At 34.7% G+C, this 18,654-nt stretch overlaps 1 protein-coding gene across 1 annotated transcript in view; it reads right to left on the minus strand.

The window, feature by feature from the left end:
* The window catches only part of LOC147070220 (uncharacterized), a 47,307-nt gene that overhangs the window by 17,441 nt on the left and 11,212 nt on the right, over nucleotides 1–18,654 (minus strand). The window contains exons 5-9 of the mRNA XM_085949699.1: nucleotides 16,004–16,485; nucleotides 15,315–15,402; nucleotides 4,324–4,477; nucleotides 2,998–3,312; nucleotides 1,530–1,621 (exon numbers count right to left, since the gene is read on the minus strand). Of these exons, the coding sequence (XP_085805825.1) occupies nucleotides 1,530–1,621; nucleotides 2,998–3,312; nucleotides 4,324–4,477; nucleotides 15,315–15,402; nucleotides 16,004–16,485 (1,131 nt within the window). The remainder of the gene's footprint in view (nucleotides 1–1,529; nucleotides 1,622–2,997; nucleotides 3,313–4,323; nucleotides 4,478–15,314; nucleotides 15,403–16,003; nucleotides 16,486–18,654) is intronic.

An 18,654-nucleotide genomic window follows, 5' to 3' on the forward strand; every position in this document is an offset into this window, starting at 1 on the left:
CCTGACAGTCAGAAATTTTGTATGGGCAGACCCAGCGGTGTCGCCAGACCGCTTGCAAGCAGAATGTTCATTTGAGCGTAGGATACCGATATTAAAATATGAATTTCGCCATCCGGCAGACCCGACACAAGGTGAGTGCCATTTTATTTTCCAGATGCTTCGTCCATATTAATGTCATTGCCTAGCAACCAATAATAGTGGATTGGATTACAGATTTCTTCCGAAATAACTTTTCATACAAAACAGAATTAACTGAAAATGTATTTAATTCTACTTAAAGATGGCTTAAAAGTATTAAAAAAATGCATTGGCATCGTGTTCTGATATATTCTAAAAGTTTCAAATGTCTAGCTAGTCGGGAAGTTAGTTAAAAATCGATTGCAAGATTTGTACCGGTCAAACAACCACCGGACAAATAAGAATACAACCTAATGAAAATGTTGTAAAAATGACTAACACCATCTGCAATTTGTATTCATAGTTCAATGAAAATAAATAATTATGACTGACAAAGTTTAATGTACTTACACTATTTATGTTGGATCTCAACAGCCTCCCTCCACCCTTCGCCACTGCTACCTATATATGAGGGCTCTGGAAACAAAAACGGCAGTCTCTATTTTCGCAATATGTTGGTAAATACGTCTTACATATTTCTTATAGATATAATATGTGAAATAGGTATTTTGAAATGTTGTTTGTATAGGTACTAATAATATATAACGTCATGTTATAATACTTTAAATACTGTCAAATATATTAGGGCTTGAACAGACAGAGAGCGGTCAGGCGTTCTGCGTTCCGCGTTCTTTGTAGTGTGTGGACCGGTGCGGTCTGACTGCCTGCTGTGTGCACAGTTTTGATGAAGTCCATATACTACAAAGAACGCTGAACGCGGAATGCAGAACGCTCTCTATCTGTTCAAGCTCTTAAGGTGACGCATCAGTGAAACGCCAAACAATGTTCAACTGTACGCGCGACGAAAATTTGTACTTGCTTCGCATTCATTGAGAAAACGTGGAGTCGGACGCACGTCACTTTGCTGCGTGATGGCGACGGGCCAATTAATTCTAAAATCGTGTAAAGATGACTAAAAACTTTAAAAAGCAAACATGTCAATGAATATAATATTATTGATACTAATAGAATAATAAATAGAACATAAAATGGACGTATGTTGGATTTATATGAGAAATAATATTTCGTTTGACAGGCGTCATTTTCACCCGCGACCCGCAATCCGCACATCGCCTAGCAACGATCTTTTTAGACCGTGCCTCAACTAATGCATGGCCTTAACAAAAATGGCTAGTTATTGTATTGCCACAGGACATTTGAAAAGATTGACCACATCTTTGACAGAGAAAATGGGAGTCTTAGAAGAATGTGGTTTTGGTGCATGGGATTGAAAAGTATTTTCTTGGAATCACGAATTGGTACACAAAAGTAGACTGTAGTAATTTCCTATAACAAAGTAATTTCGCAAAACCTATGTACTTCTTTAAACAAGGTATTTTTGTTATTTTTACCTTTTATGAGGAATGGTTTCCGCGGCGTTCTTGGCGAATCAGCAGGACTTTCTTTGTCCATTGATGCAGCAGATGTATCCTGTGCGCTATGACTGTATAATGAAAATACAATATTAATCACACTGACAAGTAATTTTAAATGTTATACCACTTCTATAGTAAGTTAGTTAAATGAGGCATCTAATAATTACAAAAAAAACTGATAAGTGCACAATCCAATATTAGCGAATTTTTTCCATTGTATTTAGTTTTCAAATTATAAAATAAAAAAAGAATCAAATTTCTGCAATAAGTATTATTGGACACTTTTTTCCTGATAAGTCTTTCTTATGGTTCAAATACATTATCATAACGTAATGTGCTGTCACAGTAAGCTGCCGCTACGGGAAAAAAGTGTCTAATGACTTTTTCTTGGTATTTAAAATGTTATCAGACTGATGCTCCCATCCCATAGCATAATTTGAACCATTAAACGAAAATTGTCGGTTAGCAAAATCTGCTGAAATCTCCAGAACATTAATGAGGTCACCTCATGCGTACCGCACTACATCAGTAACTGCATGACTCACTGAACGTTTTTTATTATTTTCTACATGTCCATACATTTTCATGTGAAAATCAGGTGTACTTTATTTTTTTTTCTATTAAATTAGGTATCTATTTTCTATGGTCTGCAGGTTGGGTTCTGTTCAAAATTTTATCTATGGATGCAATATCACAAGTAATTTTAACGTATGCACATGTAGAAATTGTTAAAATTAATTGAAATTAGCATGAATAATGAATAATAATTAAAAATACTAATACATAAAAGTTGGTACTCTCCATCATTGAATTTATAGAGATAGTGATAATTCAAAATATTCTGCGGAATGACGAAACCATAACTAAATTTGTCGCCATACCAGCATATGACAATGTGAAAATTCTATGTTAGCCACTTGTTCAACCTATTAGGTAAATACTCAGGACTCTAAATACATATGGATAAATAATATGTGAATCTGCCAAATCCGGGATTCGAACCCTAATTTAACACAATTTTATAAGCTAAAATGTTACCGCTCGACCATCGTGGAATAATTGGACATATCGACATTTATTTATAATCACTTGGAGTCTGAATTGTTTTTTATGTGACTTTGGGACATATTTTGACCAAATGTCGATGAAAAATATAGACTTAACGATTTTTAAATATGCATCAATTATTCGATAAACCCATTTTCAGTGAAGATGCAACATCACACACACATCTATTAGTTGGATCTAAATAATATGTACTAACCCTAAAATAAATAAAACATATGACACGAGCTAATAAATTATACCCTACGGTTCGGCAGAGATATTGTGTGTGGTTAATGCCAAGTGATATAATTTTTTTGTTATAAATAATTGATTACGAATTATTGCACAGATAGTAAACGCCGAACATATTTAAAGAGTGAAAGAAATAAACACTGACCTCTTATGTTTATCAATAAAGGCACTGATGATTTTTTTCGGTGAACTTTTCCTCTTTCTGGGAACACAATTATCGTCCTCGTGAATCTCCTTCTCTTCGGAGTGGCCCGACTGCGAAACCTCGCTGGTGGACTGGTCTGAAGTTGGGTTGTGTTTCTCCGACTGTGAGGTTGAAGCTTCACCTTTTGAATACATCGGCAACAATGGAGCGTTGGAGGTGCTGGATAGATTAGCTTCACTCAAATGCGCATTATACACGGTCATTTTCGATTTGTCTTTAAATGTCAAACAAATCGGATATTTCTTGCTCCAATGCCTGAAAGGAATACGTTCATAATTATTCATAAAATGTGTATTGTAAATAGAAAATTGAGTTATAGCCTTGATTTCAAAGTGCTGTAAATAGTATAAAGGATGACAGCAGGGACGATTTTTAGTTCCGCAGATTGCCCCTACGATGTCAGCATCATTTAATGGTGAGAAGACAGTGGCAGAAGCTGGAAAATCACATGCTGTTTTTTCAACGCGTGTTAGATCCAAAGCATGAACGCAATGAATTGGGTGGATGACTAACAACCATTAATCATAAAAAGCCTGTTAATAGGACCATTAAGAAGAGTTCATTAGGAAAATGTGCCAAAGCATCTGGATATATTCCCACCACAGGGCATCCCTAGACAAAGGAAAAAGGAGTATGTCCATACAACCTGCCCCATATCCAGAATAGACATGTGTCGTTCATGCATGAGTGATTTAAAACATGTGTCAGAGGCTGCCCATTTTACAAGCATCCTAAAAACTACGTATCCAGCCAATATTTTTCGTGAATGCTCTGAAGATAGAAGCGAGTCAAAGCGTTCTCTGTGAATGTGGTCGATGAGAATTTTTGTTATTCTTGACTTGAATAACCTATTCAGTTAGAACGAGACACGAAATTTAATTGACACGATGACTCATGTTATCATGACTCATGATATTGAGATTTCGGCCACACTATGAGCAAAAGATTTCATATCCTCATGAGAAGTGATTCGTAGCTCTGCGATGAATGTGATGTTCAGGACACTGTGACATTGCACACAATTGTGGTGTGGTACTGAATGACAGAGGATAGAGCTGCAATTTGCAGATTGCAACGCCGAGGCGCTCAGATTTGCCCTTTCATTGGAGAGGATGGAAGAGGTCGGTATAATTGTAAAGTTTTTTAAAGAGAATTGAAAAGAGGGCCTAAGCAACGGAAGAGGAAGAGGTGATAAGACAACGGGTGGCACTAAAATGGTGTATTATAAAACATTTATGTTAACGTATAATGTTTAAAAAATTTTACCGTTTTTTGACAATACCGCCTGGTAATAATTTGATGCAGGCACCGTCAAGATTGTAAATTCTATGTTGATAAAAGGGCACTTTGTGTAATTCCTCATTCCAAAGGGCTCGCTTTGGAATCTTATTGTGAGTGAATGACAATCTTAATGTGCAACCTGAAACCGTAACCATTGTCATTCAAAGCCATTAGCAATACAGAAAATTTGTTTGCACTTGCTGAACGATCTCATGAGTTGTATACTTAACCATTTTCCAGCACTGCATAACTTGTTAAAATAACAATAAATCGACCGTGAACCGCCAATACCTCCTAACTAGCATTTTTTCTGAAATGGTGTTTTTAAGGTGATGTCTCTAGGTAAAGTTGTTATCGAAAAATAGCTAGAAAAGTTTATTAATCGGTAGATATATATTCAAAAGTAATGAGAAAAATAAAATAAAAAATTAAGATGTATCGTGGAGTTCTATATACCAAAAATACGTGTCAAATTCGGTACATTTCTATCGGGTGGTAAGAATGAATGACATAAGATTTATTATCAAAATTACGATAAAAATATACCTAAATCTATTACCTAGCGAAACGCTAAACGTAAATTGGAATTTATTATATCCTTATATCTTTTTTTTAAAATTTAAAAAACATCGATTTAGAGGTTAGAAAGCATGCAATTAAAATCGAAATATGTCGGTTTAGACGCAATTTATCGCAAAAAACGATTAGCGTTTCTATTAAAAAAATTATTTATTAATTTTTACGGCAGTTATTTAAATTTAATCTTGTATTTTTGTATATTAACGAATCGATAGAAATCGAAACCATAATAATTGCTCGAATTGGCAACATGCTGACAACACTTAGCCGACGCTTGGCCGTATAGTGCTGCCGTCGTGGAATTATTTGGAAACAAAATATCTTCATACAAAATACACACACAACCATAACATGACGTTGAAAATGAAACTCACACATAGACAAGACAAAATAACATTTTTCTCTGAAGATTTGCAAAAATCAGTTTGTGTTAAACTTCTATGCGAAATTGCCACATGAATAAAAATAACTTAACAAATTAAAATTACAATATTTACTTAATATACGTAGGAACCTGCCTATATTCAAAATTTGATACTGAAAATTATTTTCAATTAGTATTTGCTTAAATTACAACTATTTTATACCATTATTTATGATAAAAATAAACAAATCTCGCATTTTGACATGGCAGCACCATCAATAATCACCACGCGTTTACGCCAACCGCCAATCAATTTTTTCTTTTTATTAATTAATTGTAATAATTGTAATTAATTATAAATTAATTGACTAATCAGTAACATTTTCGTGACTAAGTAGGTCGTGTGATTATTGATTGATTTTTGGTGAAGAAATCACACATTGTATGATTTTCTGCAACCAAAATTATTTTATTAGGTTATGTTGTAGCTACTGACGTTTGGCGTGTTGTTATTCTTGTTTTATGCATTTTTATATAATTTATGTTACTCAGTGCAAATTACGTGATATTGTTGTGATAAATTATATTGTGAGTGTTTAAATTACATCTCATATTCAGTGTAGTTTAATTAAATAGTGAATACCAGAGGTGTGTGATAAGTGAATATAAATCTTTGTTACATATTGATCTAGTACCTATATTTTATTAATAATTATGGATGTGCATGTGTAAGTGTTAAAAAATATAAGTCCTACACTAGAAAAAATACAAAACTATCTAAAACTACCAAAATATTGATGGAAAGTCGTGATGAATACTTTAGGAAACGGAAGTTAGTATCATCCAACACAGCCGTTGCTTGTGAACCAATTCCGGTGATAAATAGTGATGTATCCATCTCGGATGACCCAGACAATCTTCCAGTATTGACAGATGAGCACAATTATTGTGTAAGACTTGAGAGTTGTGAAGACATTCAGAGCTGTTGGCTGAAAAAATTGAAAACGTATTCGAAAACGACTGGACCTAAACCATCGGTTATCGAACCTGTTCCGGTAATATATAATGATTTGGATATAACCATCACAGATGATTCGGACAATCTACCACCTTTAGTCGTTGAGTACAATTGTGTCGACGAAGACATCCAGAGCTCTATGCCTTCTGGCAGACGCATCGTCGACATTGGATACCTGTTTAAACAGATGGAACAAGTCTTTAGTCATCCGTTAAAATGCACTGGAGGAAAAATGGTCCTAAAAAGAGAAACAAGAGACGGTATTAAGTCAACATTGCATTTTGAATGCAGGTGTTGTGAGAAAACAGCGTCAGTATTAACTGAACCCCAAACGTCTACGATTAATACATCATTTGTTTGGGGATCTTTAAATATCGGGATTGGTTACAGTCAGGCACAGGAATTATGCGGTATTGTGGGAATTCCATTCATGTCTTCGGGAACGTTCCAAAGGCATGAAAAAAAAGTTGGCCAGTCATGGAAAACTCATTTGTGTGATCAAATGTCGAAGGATATAGAGATCGAGAAACAGTTGGCTATAGAAAATAATGAAATTGATGAAAAACACCCCTATATAACGGTCATTGTTGACGGAGGTTGGTCAAGAAGGAGTTATGGCCATAGTTTTTCTGCCAAATCCGGAGTGGCATGCATCATCGGAAAACGAACAGGAAAACTTCTTTACCTAGGTGTTAAGAACAAATATTGCCACATTTGTACCATCGCAGCCAATGAAAAAAAACCAGCTAAGAAACATGAGTGTAATATATCTTTTTCTGGACCATCGACAGGCATGGAGCAAACCATTGTAGTTGACGGACTAAATTATATTTTTGACAAACATTAAGTATGGGTAAAATTTTTAATAGGGGATGGTGATTCAAGTGTATTTGCTAGGGTGCGTGAGAGAGCACCGTTTGGGTATAAAATTAAAAAAATGGAATGCGCGAATCACATGGTCAAATGCTACACTAGCAAACTTTATACGATGGTTAATAACGTAAAATACGATACGAAAAGCCGAAGTTTATTGCGGAAGGAGATTAAACGTCTCAAAAGTGCTGCACGATGCGCTATAAAACGATGCGAAGGCAATATCACTCAGTTAAAGTTGGATTTGAAAAATGGACCCAATCATGTATTTGGCGAACACTCTGAGTGCCATGCAGATTACTGCAAGAAGACACATCCTGATATAAACAATGTACCATATTTGGAAAAATCTTTGATGATGAAAGGTATACGCCTCCATCTAGACGGAATAATTCAAAAAGCTGATAGACTGGTAACGAATGTTACCACAAACTCGGCAGAAAATTATATGTCATTGGTGAGCAAATTGACAGGTGGAAAAAGAGTTGATTTCTCCAGAGGCAGTAGTTATAAGGGTAGATGTTATGGTGCTGGACTAGCTCATTCGCTGGGGTCAGCACATATTTTAGGTATGCATAAAAATATAACCGGTATGTCTCCTAGTCGAATAATTAAAAGTGTTGTTATTAGTCGGCTAAATCGTCAAAATCGTCTTAAGGCGAGACGTTTAGATTTAACTTCCAGGTATAAAAAACCAACTGTCCCTGTAAGCAACCAAGCTGACTGTGAATATGGCCCGCATGCTGGCGATTCAGATATTCCACAGTTGGACTTACAGGAGAAAATGAAAGAAATTATGGAATCTTTACAGGCTGGGGTTTCTTGCGATACAGATTGTAAGCAATTGCAGTTGGCGACAGTAGGGCAAAGTGAAAATTATTTGTGGATTGATGCCAGGCATAAACGTTTGACAGCATCTAAGTTTGGGAATATTTTCAAAATGAGAAATACGACACCACGGCATAATACTGTTAAAAATATGCTTTTCCCAAGTGATATTGTGACAAAGGATATAATGTATGGCAGGAAAAATGAACGCACTGCTATTGCCTTATATGAAGCAAAAAACAAAGTCACTGTTATGCCTTGTGGTCTTTTTGTAAGAACGGAATTCCCATTTTTAGGAGCAAGCCCCGACGGTTTAATTGGGGAAAATGGGTTGATAGAAGTTAAATGTCTTCCGTCCATCGGTTCCAAACCAATTTTAGAGGCAGCATTACAAAACAATATATTATGTTTAACTATTGTGAACTCCGTACTTCACTTAAAAGAATCACATAATTATTGGTTTCAAATACAGGGACAGTTGTACATTGCAAAGAAGGAATACTGTGATTTAATTGTATATGCCGACAGTGGAATCGAAATCATACGACTTTTGCCAGATCCACAGTTTGAGACACGTGTTCTACCGCGTTTGATAAGTTTTTATAATGATTGCCTTCTTCCAGAATTAGCTGATAGCCGTATCCAACGGGGTATGAGAATTCGCGAACCTGAGTTTATATTAAATAATTTGCAAACTAAAGCGAAGAAAATAAAAAAGTAATTTATGTTGACTTCTGATATAATTCTCGCAATAAATATGTCATAGTTTTCCTTGACATTTGGACATGGAATTTCGCGTATCCATAAAACTGATAGACTACGTAGTGCGCTCTTAGAAATCACAAAGGCCTACCGATCAACTTCAACGGACGCGCTTCCGGTCCTGGCCGCATTCTTCCACTTGACCTGCACATACAGGTCAGCGGTCCGTCAACGAAGCTCCTCAAAGGTGAGGAGGCCGTTGTTGGTGACTTTCACCTTGCCCTGAATACCTTGTTGCTGAAAAAGTAACCTGACTATACGTCTATTGACGCTTGACGCGGCATAGAAGACCTGGCAGTGACGGTGGAATGAATCAACCAAGGGCCGGCACACATTTTAATTTTTTCCAGACATTAAATGGCGATTGGAGATAACCAAATATCTGACTCCTGACCATCACACCGATCAATTTGTGATTGGACACGGTGGGTTCGCTGGCAAGCTCTTTGAGCTTGGACTTGTAAGCCGTCCGACATGTCCATGCGGAGGGGTAATTCAGGATGCCAACCACATCCTCTGGGAATGTCTTAGAATGTGCTCCCGAACGGGAGGAGATGCTCAGGTCGGTCCAACTAGCTGTTGGGCCCATCGGGCCGTCCGACTTGGTTGCTACTAAGGCCAATTATCCTGCATTTAAAAAATTTGCGGCGTCTTACTGCGGGCGTGAAGATCTCTACACGTAATTTTTGCTGTTCGTATGATTAGCTTCATTATTTTTTTATATATACAATAGAATTATTTTTATTTTAATAATTTCCTTGCGCTCTTCTCTCCCCGGAACTTTGCATTAGAAAGTAACTTCTTTAAACTCAGTCAGAGCTCACTTTGAGCGTAGCAACCTTAGTCCTGGGTATCTTTTCCTAGGGCATTCCCAGCCTAAAACTGAACTAGATGCTTCACATCAACCAATGTAGGGCCACGTGATGGCTCGTGGGTTAACTTCAATAATATTGCTTATTATATATACTTCATTAGAATAAACAACTTCTTTTGTAGCTGTTTATGCATGCCATGCTTGTTTCGTGGATTTTCACGATGGTTTTCAGATTTTTCGTGTTCTATGCTTGTAACGATATCTCATAATTATTATTAATTTACAATGCTATACAATGTAACCAATGATTTATTATATTCTAAAATGTTTTAATGAAAATAACTAGTGGAACTTTTTTATATAATTATATACCATATATAGTTAGTTTATTTAGTGGTTATTTTGGTTTCTTTGGCAATTCTTCCAGAATATATTCCTAGAATTGTCGGACTTGAGCGATAATAAAAAGCATTTCTAATCTACGCATGCGTTTTACTATTTATTATACATGTTTTCCTGATATCGTCGCCTTGGAAGTGAATAGAGCTTCACGGATGTCATTTGTGTATTAGATTGTTTAGCAAATTTGATGGAAATACATGTTCCTGTAAAAAAATCAGTTATTTTTCTTCACCATAATAATAATTATAACCAATAAGTATTTCAAAAATTGTTTGGTCAAATAAAAACGTTTTTGAATTTTGTGTGGATTACCTCTATTCACTTCCAAGGTGAAGATATTCACCAAGATTTATTTTCAACACGTCTAGTATTCTCAATACTTTCTATAACCTGATTCCTAAACCTAAACAATTTTTCACAAACATGTGTTTGGATCCAGCGTGTCTATTCCTTAGACTATGTACGCAAGACGCTTCCCGCTGCTATCTAAGGAAGGTTTGTATCCAATTGTTGTAATTGTTACAATAAGTGCTATGTTTTAACAGCACTTTTCTTGGCAAAGCTAAACTTTCGAGCGAGATGACTGTTTAGACCAAGGGTTCCCAACCTCGGAACGCGACGGGTTTTCTGTGGGGTCGCCAGCTTATAAAGCTAAAAAAAATTCACTATAATGCAATTTTTATTTTGGGCAGAGAGGTGGTGGCGTTCTCATTGCTGTACGGTCCGACCGACCAGACAGTATATCTGTTGTTGACTGTCACTTTGCTGCAGCTGTTGACGTCGTTATTATTCGATTACGGTGAAATGGGTCATTTTTCACTGTTGCGTGTATTTTCCACCGCGATCGTCTCGCGATGCATATAATTCGTTCTTTTCATACTTTGAAAACTTGCCAGTTGATAATTGTATAACCATCATTGGTGATTTCAATTTGTATTCATCTCATTTCTTATCCTGTATGAATCTCAAGCAGTTTTCAGAGATAAGAAATTGAGATACCCGGGGTTCCAGCGGCTAGCTCAGGTGTCCATCGAACCCCGGATTCACAAAAGAAAGATAAAAAAAGGATTTATATATGTTGGTAAAATTAAATAAAACACTAAGTCTTTCTCGTGCGGTCTTAGCGTTATATATTTTAATATTTGGTTGGACAACGTTACTTTATAGTCCATTACATATTTTGTTTTTACAATTAGTTACACAGGTCCGTACACGGTTTACAAAGGACGCTTACTAACTTTCTTTTTCAAATTCCCCGTACCCACGCCGTACAGCAAAAAGGACTCTCGTGATTGGACATACGATTAAAGCACTTGCATCACAAAAAATGGAAGAAAGCGAAGTGTCTTAGCGATTATATTTTATTTTCTTATATCATATCACGTGTATTATATCAAATCTTGTGACATTGTCAATGTTATCAATGGAATCCAGTTTTTACTCTTGGCAGACGATTTAAAATTATATGTGTCAATTCACAGTGAATTAGATTGTCACATATTACAAAATAACTAGTAGAACTTTTTTATATTATAATAAGTGAAGGTAATTCCATAAACAACGTTTTTTGTGTAATTGAATTTGATCAAATTATATACCTACAATATATTATAATATACTATCATAAAAATGTCAATACGATATAATAAAATATTGTACTTATTTAAAAAAATTAATAATTATTTGAATAAGTATATATATATAATAATATTATAGTAAGTAGAATATATTATATTCTTATAATATGTAAATGAATTTTTGTCTAGCGATTTTTTTCATCTGGCAATTTCATCATACTTGCAACTTATTATGGTAACTTACTGCCATCTGGTTGGAATCGACCAAAGTTTTTAGTAACAGATTTTTAGAAATTCATGGTAGATGCCTGTAAATATAAATAGATGGCGTGAAAGTCACATTATATGTATAATTTAGGCCAAAGACATCGCCTTAATGCCATCTTGTGGTCGGCTTGGAAATACACCATGTGGCAATAGTTCCTAAGTGCAGTATTTGTGCCAATATTTTATATGCCAATAACTCCTATGTGTTATTAAAAGAAAAATATAAACATTTATACCGTATGATCTGTGAAAATATACCAATTTATGCCAAAAAAACCAGAAGGTTTTTACCTCCTGTAAAATTTACATTTATGTAGATAGGAGGTGTTGGCGGTTCACGGTCGTAATCTAATAAAAGGATATTAATTTCTGGAAAATGATACAGGTAACACTTTGATAACAAGGATAAACGTTTTCTGTTTTCAGAATTACCAGGAACATAATTTCATCTTAATCCCCCCTCCCCCGTAACAATATCATAATAAATATGGTTTCTTAGATTATGATTGTTATTATACTAAATCCAAACTAATAGCACTTGTACACATGCATGGAATTACTGTCGGCAATTGTGCTTATTTTAAACTGTCATGACAATAACTGTTTACACGTAAAAGTGCTGACTGTCTCTCCAATCTCATTCTTCAAGAGTAAGCGAGGCGCGATGTTGTCATTTTTTTTTTTTTTTTAGAATTATTAATAACCATGTCCTTGCTTTTTTGTACAAGGTGGTTGTTAGTAATTTTGAACAATCACAAACACCCAGGCTTTGAGAAAAACACATAAATGTTTTGTCATGACCGGGAATCGAACCCAGGAACTCTCGGGTGGAAGGCGAGCGCCTTACCCACTGCACCACGAGAGCCGCCTGATGTTGTCATTTTATACTACTATCTGACAGGTTGTATTGAAAAAAGAGAGAGAAAATCGGAGCTCAAAATGAGTAGTTCAATTTTTACCGGCAGGGTCTAGGACGATTTGGCACCGCGAACTGGCCTCCGCCGATTGGCCTCCGGTAATTGGCCGCCGGTACAATCGGACGCCGGCCCAATTGGACGCCGACCCAATTCGACGCCGACCCAACTGGCCTCCGGGAGATTGGACGCCGCACAGTTGAATTAAATGCGCAAAGGAATAGACGTACGTTACGATTTGTTGGCGTAAATAAGCAAGTCAGTTTAATATGCTTCTATCTTCTCAGTAGGTGTACCTTATACATTTCGCGCTTGACACATTTTTAATATAGATTGAGAAAAATTATTATGCCTTATGATGTTTATTAAAAGAAAATAATTCTTCCCTCGCTAAAACTTAAAGATGTGCATAATCAATTAATTTATTGTCTATACATGGGTACTTATTTATATTTACAACAAATATTTAAAATAATGTTAGATGTTAGAATGAAAATTACATTATATTTCAGCGTTTTATCGACTTAATATTATAATAAAGCTTAAATATGTATATTATTATGCATAAATGCGTATTTTAAGATAGTATGAAATTACAAACAAAATATTAAGTAAGTTATCTGCTAAGTATAAATGTTTCAGTAGTTTGATTGATAAACTACTTAGGTACTGGGTGCCGGACGAAATCTCGAAGGCCGAAATCCCGAAAGCCTAAATCCTGAAAGCCGAAATCCCGAATATCGAAATCCCGAACGCTGAAATCCCGAATGGCCGGAATCCCGAAGGCCGAAATCCCGAAAAATAAAAAAAATACAAACATCAATAATTGCGCAATTTTTGCAAGAGACACAAAAACTCATTTTTTGCGGAAATATAAAAAAAATGTAAAATACAAACATCAATAATTGCGCAATCGTGAATTGCGCAATTTTTCTAAGATGCACAAAATCCATTCGTTCTACAAAATGGTCTCTCTTGAAAAAACTGCGCAATCAGAAAAACCCATTTTCCGAAAAAATGGGATTTGTCTCTCTTACAAAAATTGCGCTCACGATTGCGCAATTATTGATGTTTGTATTTTACATTTTTTTTATATTTCCGCAAAAAATGAGTTTTTGTGTCTCTTGCAAAAATTGCGCAATTATTGATGTTTGTATTTTTTTTATTTTTCGGGATTTCGGCCTTCGGGATTTCGTCCGGCACCCAGTACCTAAGTAGTTTATCAATCAAACTACTGAAACATTTATACTTAGCAGATAACTTACTTAATATTTTGTTTGTAATTTCATACTATCTTAAAATACGCATTTATGCATAATAATATACATATTTAAGCTTTATTATAATATTAAGTCGATAAAACGCTGAAATATAATGTAATTTTCATTCTAACATCTAACATTATTTTAAATATTTGAGGGAAGAATTATTTTCTTTTAATAAACATCATAAGGCATAATAATTTTTCTCAATCTATATTAAAAATGTGTCAAGCGCGAAATGTATAAGGTACACCTACTGAGAAGATAGAAGCATATTAAACTGACTTGCTTATTTACTCCAACAAATCGTAACGTACGTCTATTCCTTTGCGCATTTAATTCAACTGTGTGGCGTCCAATCTCCCGGAGGCCAGTTGGGTCAGCGTCCAATTGGGTCGGCGTCCAATTGGGCCGGCGTCCGATTGTACCGGCGGCCAATTACCGGAGGCCAGTTCGCGGTGCCAAATCGTCCCATTCCCTTACCGGCATGTTCGCCCTGCCCCTATCGCTCTACTGCGCAGGCACAGATTGAAAATAATCTTACTTGCGCGCAATAAATCATCACAATTTGGTATCTTCCAATCTTGTTTGATTTTTGCATGCAATTTTGCCAACTGCAGGATAATACATGTTTCCCCATACATTTTCTTACCGTGCACAGTACTTCCATGCACGTGTAAACGGGGTATAATCACAGCTGCGTGTCGTTATTTTAACACACCCACCGCTCCTGGCACGGTGGTGTCCTGTCACAGTTGGATACATGCAACTTTGCCGTACAAAATAAATTCCATAAGTATGTGATTTTTGTTTTAACAATTTATCAACGGATGGTTGAATACACCCGAAATATGAATTGATGATAAAATAATCAAATGTTCTTTGCTTGTTCAAATCTTTGTTGTTTTTGTTTTATTATAATACTGCAGAATTAACTGTATTTGGTAGATTAGTGATGATAAATGTTTAAAATTTGATTGAAATATACAGGATGGTTGAAAAGTCTTATAATTTTTAATTTTTATCAAACATTGCCAGATTTTGCATAATTTTGATGTGGGGTAGGTGTAGCGTTAATGTTGGGTCAAATCTCCATTGTGATGCTGTTGTTTTGAGAGCGCACGCATAGAGTTTTTCTTATATTTTTATAAAACTATGATATAATTTTAAACGCATGACAAAATGTCACACAAAATTAACTTTCTGTCTGAGTTAGACTTGACATAACGAATCGGTCAAAATTCACAGGGAGGAATATTTCACATGATTACAATTGTTTATACATAATATAATAATTATTTATATGTTGTGTTTACCTTCTAACTTCATAAATGCTGTTTGCGTGAATGAAATATGGTAGGTGAGAGGGTCATACTTTCCTAGCATGTAGATATTAATCCATCCCTGAAATATAAACAATTTCAATATTAAAAATATACCAACATAACTTGTCCAGTGTTCGAAACTGGAACTAAACTCATCACAGCATAAAAGATACTGGATCATAATATACTAAATATTAGCACGTGGCCATTATACTGGTATTCTAATTGATTTAGATTGTGTACTATTTATTCTATTTGAGTTATTCGCATTACTGCATCTTCCAGCACTCACCAATGGCGAATGCGCACTGACACAGAATACAATTAATTCTCCCTCTCTAAAAGAACATGAAAGTCTTAATACATAATAGGCAAAGAAACAATTATAAAAACTAATGTTGGAAATACCAATAGCAGATACCTACATTAGACTCACTATTGAAACATTCAGTATGCACATTAAAATGTCATTACTCATAAACAATGGAACTAGGTAAAGTGTTGCAAATTTCATATATTTTCATCTCATTGTGTTTCTCCATCTACGTGCAGTTTTTTTTAATGAAAAATAAAGTGTCACCAAATAGCCCTTCGAATTGCGTACCTACTTCCACATAGTTACTTTAATTAAATATAATATTAATAACATCCAAATATACATACTATTAAATCAATCTTACCTCGTATTTCTTCAAAGGTTCAAACTCCACAATCTTCGGCATTCTGGCCATTGGCATATTTGAGAAATCCGGCCTCAAAAACGTCTCCTTCAGTCGCTTAGTGTCACTATTGTACCCAAGGTATTCCAATATGTAACTATTAACCCGGTTTAACATGTACGTGAACCAGATACCCATCAGAAACCCGTTGAACATGTAGGACTCAGGGTAAACTATCAACGAGATAACTAAACTCGACGTGATAAAAACCATTGTGTAAGAGATGAAGCTACTTCTTTTGATTGTGTGGCCACTTTTTTGCTGTATGATGTTTAATAAACCATCTCTTGAGTCACCGTTGTTGATGTTGGAATCTGCGATCATGTTTCCGTCTGTCTTGGTAACCAGTTCGAAATCCTCGAGGGCGTCGACTCCCGATTCGATTTCCATTTCTTCATCTTCCATCGATGAATTGTTGGAGGTAAAATTCACTTTGTCCGGTTCTAAAATCGAATCACAAACAAAACAATGTCATCATTTATTTAATACGCACTGAAATGTTTTGGTACACTTCTGTTTTGAATAGTTTTAAACACGCACTATGTTAGTTGCCAAAAACATGTTTAATTTACGACTCTATTTTTGGTGACCTAGAAAAACTACATATTTGAAAAAAGAAAACGTGTTAACAAAATGTAAACATTTTGAATGATTTTGGACTCTTTTTAAATACCAATATGGCTACATCACAGTGGTGGAGCTGTCTATAAATAGTTATGAGACTTAAAAACAATAATATTCCTATTGATGAGATATTCCTATTGATGAGTCTATGCTACATAATACGACATAGTTTATGTAATTTTAAAACTTCGACAATAGAAAATTTTGTGTGTTTTAAATAAATAAATAAACACATGTGACATATACCCAAAATCAAGCGCCTCGAAAAAGGCAAGTAAGCTCACATACCACGCTTTGCTTGTGCCCATCGGTTTTCATATATTTTGATGGTGTTAATTACGATTGAAATAATTCATAGATTCATTTGAAATTATATAGAAATCACTGTTTACTCCAATGTTCCTAATTTCAATTCAATCTAAATACTTGCATTATTACTAATTGCAAATTATGGTTAATGCTTGGAATTGAATTATATCTAAGTTATAAAATTATCAAGAGACTCAGTGTTTACTTGTTTTCTAAAATGAGTTTATACCAAAGAATTTGAACTATAAATAGAAGGAGCTCAATACATTATTTCTGTTATGACATTTAAAATAACTTAGCAAACGCATGATGCATGATTAAGTTTGTAAACTCCAAAAATATTAACATCGCTCAGTTGGCATTCCCATTTTCTGACACACGCAATGGCTACCATTTTTTACGTTCATTGTGATCTACTCATTGTGACGGATTATCTTTTTACATGCCCTGCAAATTGGCAAATAAATGTTTTAGCAGTAGTGCGAATGAACCTGAAATGCGAAGCCACTTGTAGCTAACTTAATCATCTTTTTTTGCCTCGATTTTATACATTTAGGCTCTTTCTCTACCAGTGGCGAAGGGTGACTTTTGGAAAAAGGTAAGCTGTGGAGATCACAGAAAAAGAGCACACTTGTCAGGTAACTTACGGGAAATAAGAAGATAATACTTACGATATTACTACTGATGAATAGGTGCACACTAATGACAACGACACACTGGTCATAGGTTTCACCGCTGAATTTGTCAAATTATTTAAATCACTTATGGCAGTAGAATTCCACGCAGACTTTTCTTTAGCAAACAATACGCATGGCCAACAAAAAAGTTTGTTTAATGTATAACTGCCAGTTAAAAACAAATATTTATCGTATTATAAATTGTTGTGAAAATGTCTAATATAAGTTTTTTTGCTGTATTCAAATCTAAATGAACCCTTAGAAGGTCAAGCTTTGATAATTTATAATTTTTGAAGAAACGTCAAGCTCGGGAATGATTTTTTTTAAATGCAATCGTTCGCACATCTTCGATCGGGACACTAGACAATTTAATAAATACTTATATATTTAAAGCACTGACGAATGATTTCGGTACAATATGAGATAATTTATTCACATTCAAAACACAATAATACACTGAATTTTGTATTATAAAATAAAACTTTATCACCGTCTTTGAAATGTCAATATTACATGAACTGTGAATAGCATGTTATGTTTGTCTATGACTGAAGTAACCTAAATAATAATCGCGAAATACAATATTTATTTTTAATAACAATTTATAAATTATATGTGATCGAACACAATAGTAATTTTTTTTTTGAATCATCCTTATTATTTATTATTTGCTTAAAAAGATAGTTATCGACAATAAAGAAATCAACATAGAGCGTAAGCTTGTCCTGTAACGCTTACAAGTCTGGAACAAATATACAGACATGTATGAAGTTGGCAACGGAATTGCCTTAGAAAATTTGGCGTGGATTATGTTCAACATAATTCTAAAAATAGCACCACGCCTGTGACCTTCTGTCATTTATTTTTGATTCGAAACTTGACTAAATTAAACGCTCTACTTCTAAATACCGACGATAGATGACAATCAATATATTTATTATATTACCTAGTCCTAGACAATATAGATATTTATTTATTTAAATTAAATACTTGAAAATAGAA

The sequence above is a fragment of the Rhyacophila brunnea genome, unplaced genomic scaffold (assembly GCF_057557595.1).
Source record: "Rhyacophila brunnea isolate RB1 unplaced genomic scaffold, BYU_Rbru_1.0 scaffold_22, whole genome shotgun sequence".
Lineage (NCBI taxonomy): Eukaryota > Metazoa > Arthropoda > Insecta > Trichoptera > Rhyacophilidae > Rhyacophila > Rhyacophila brunnea.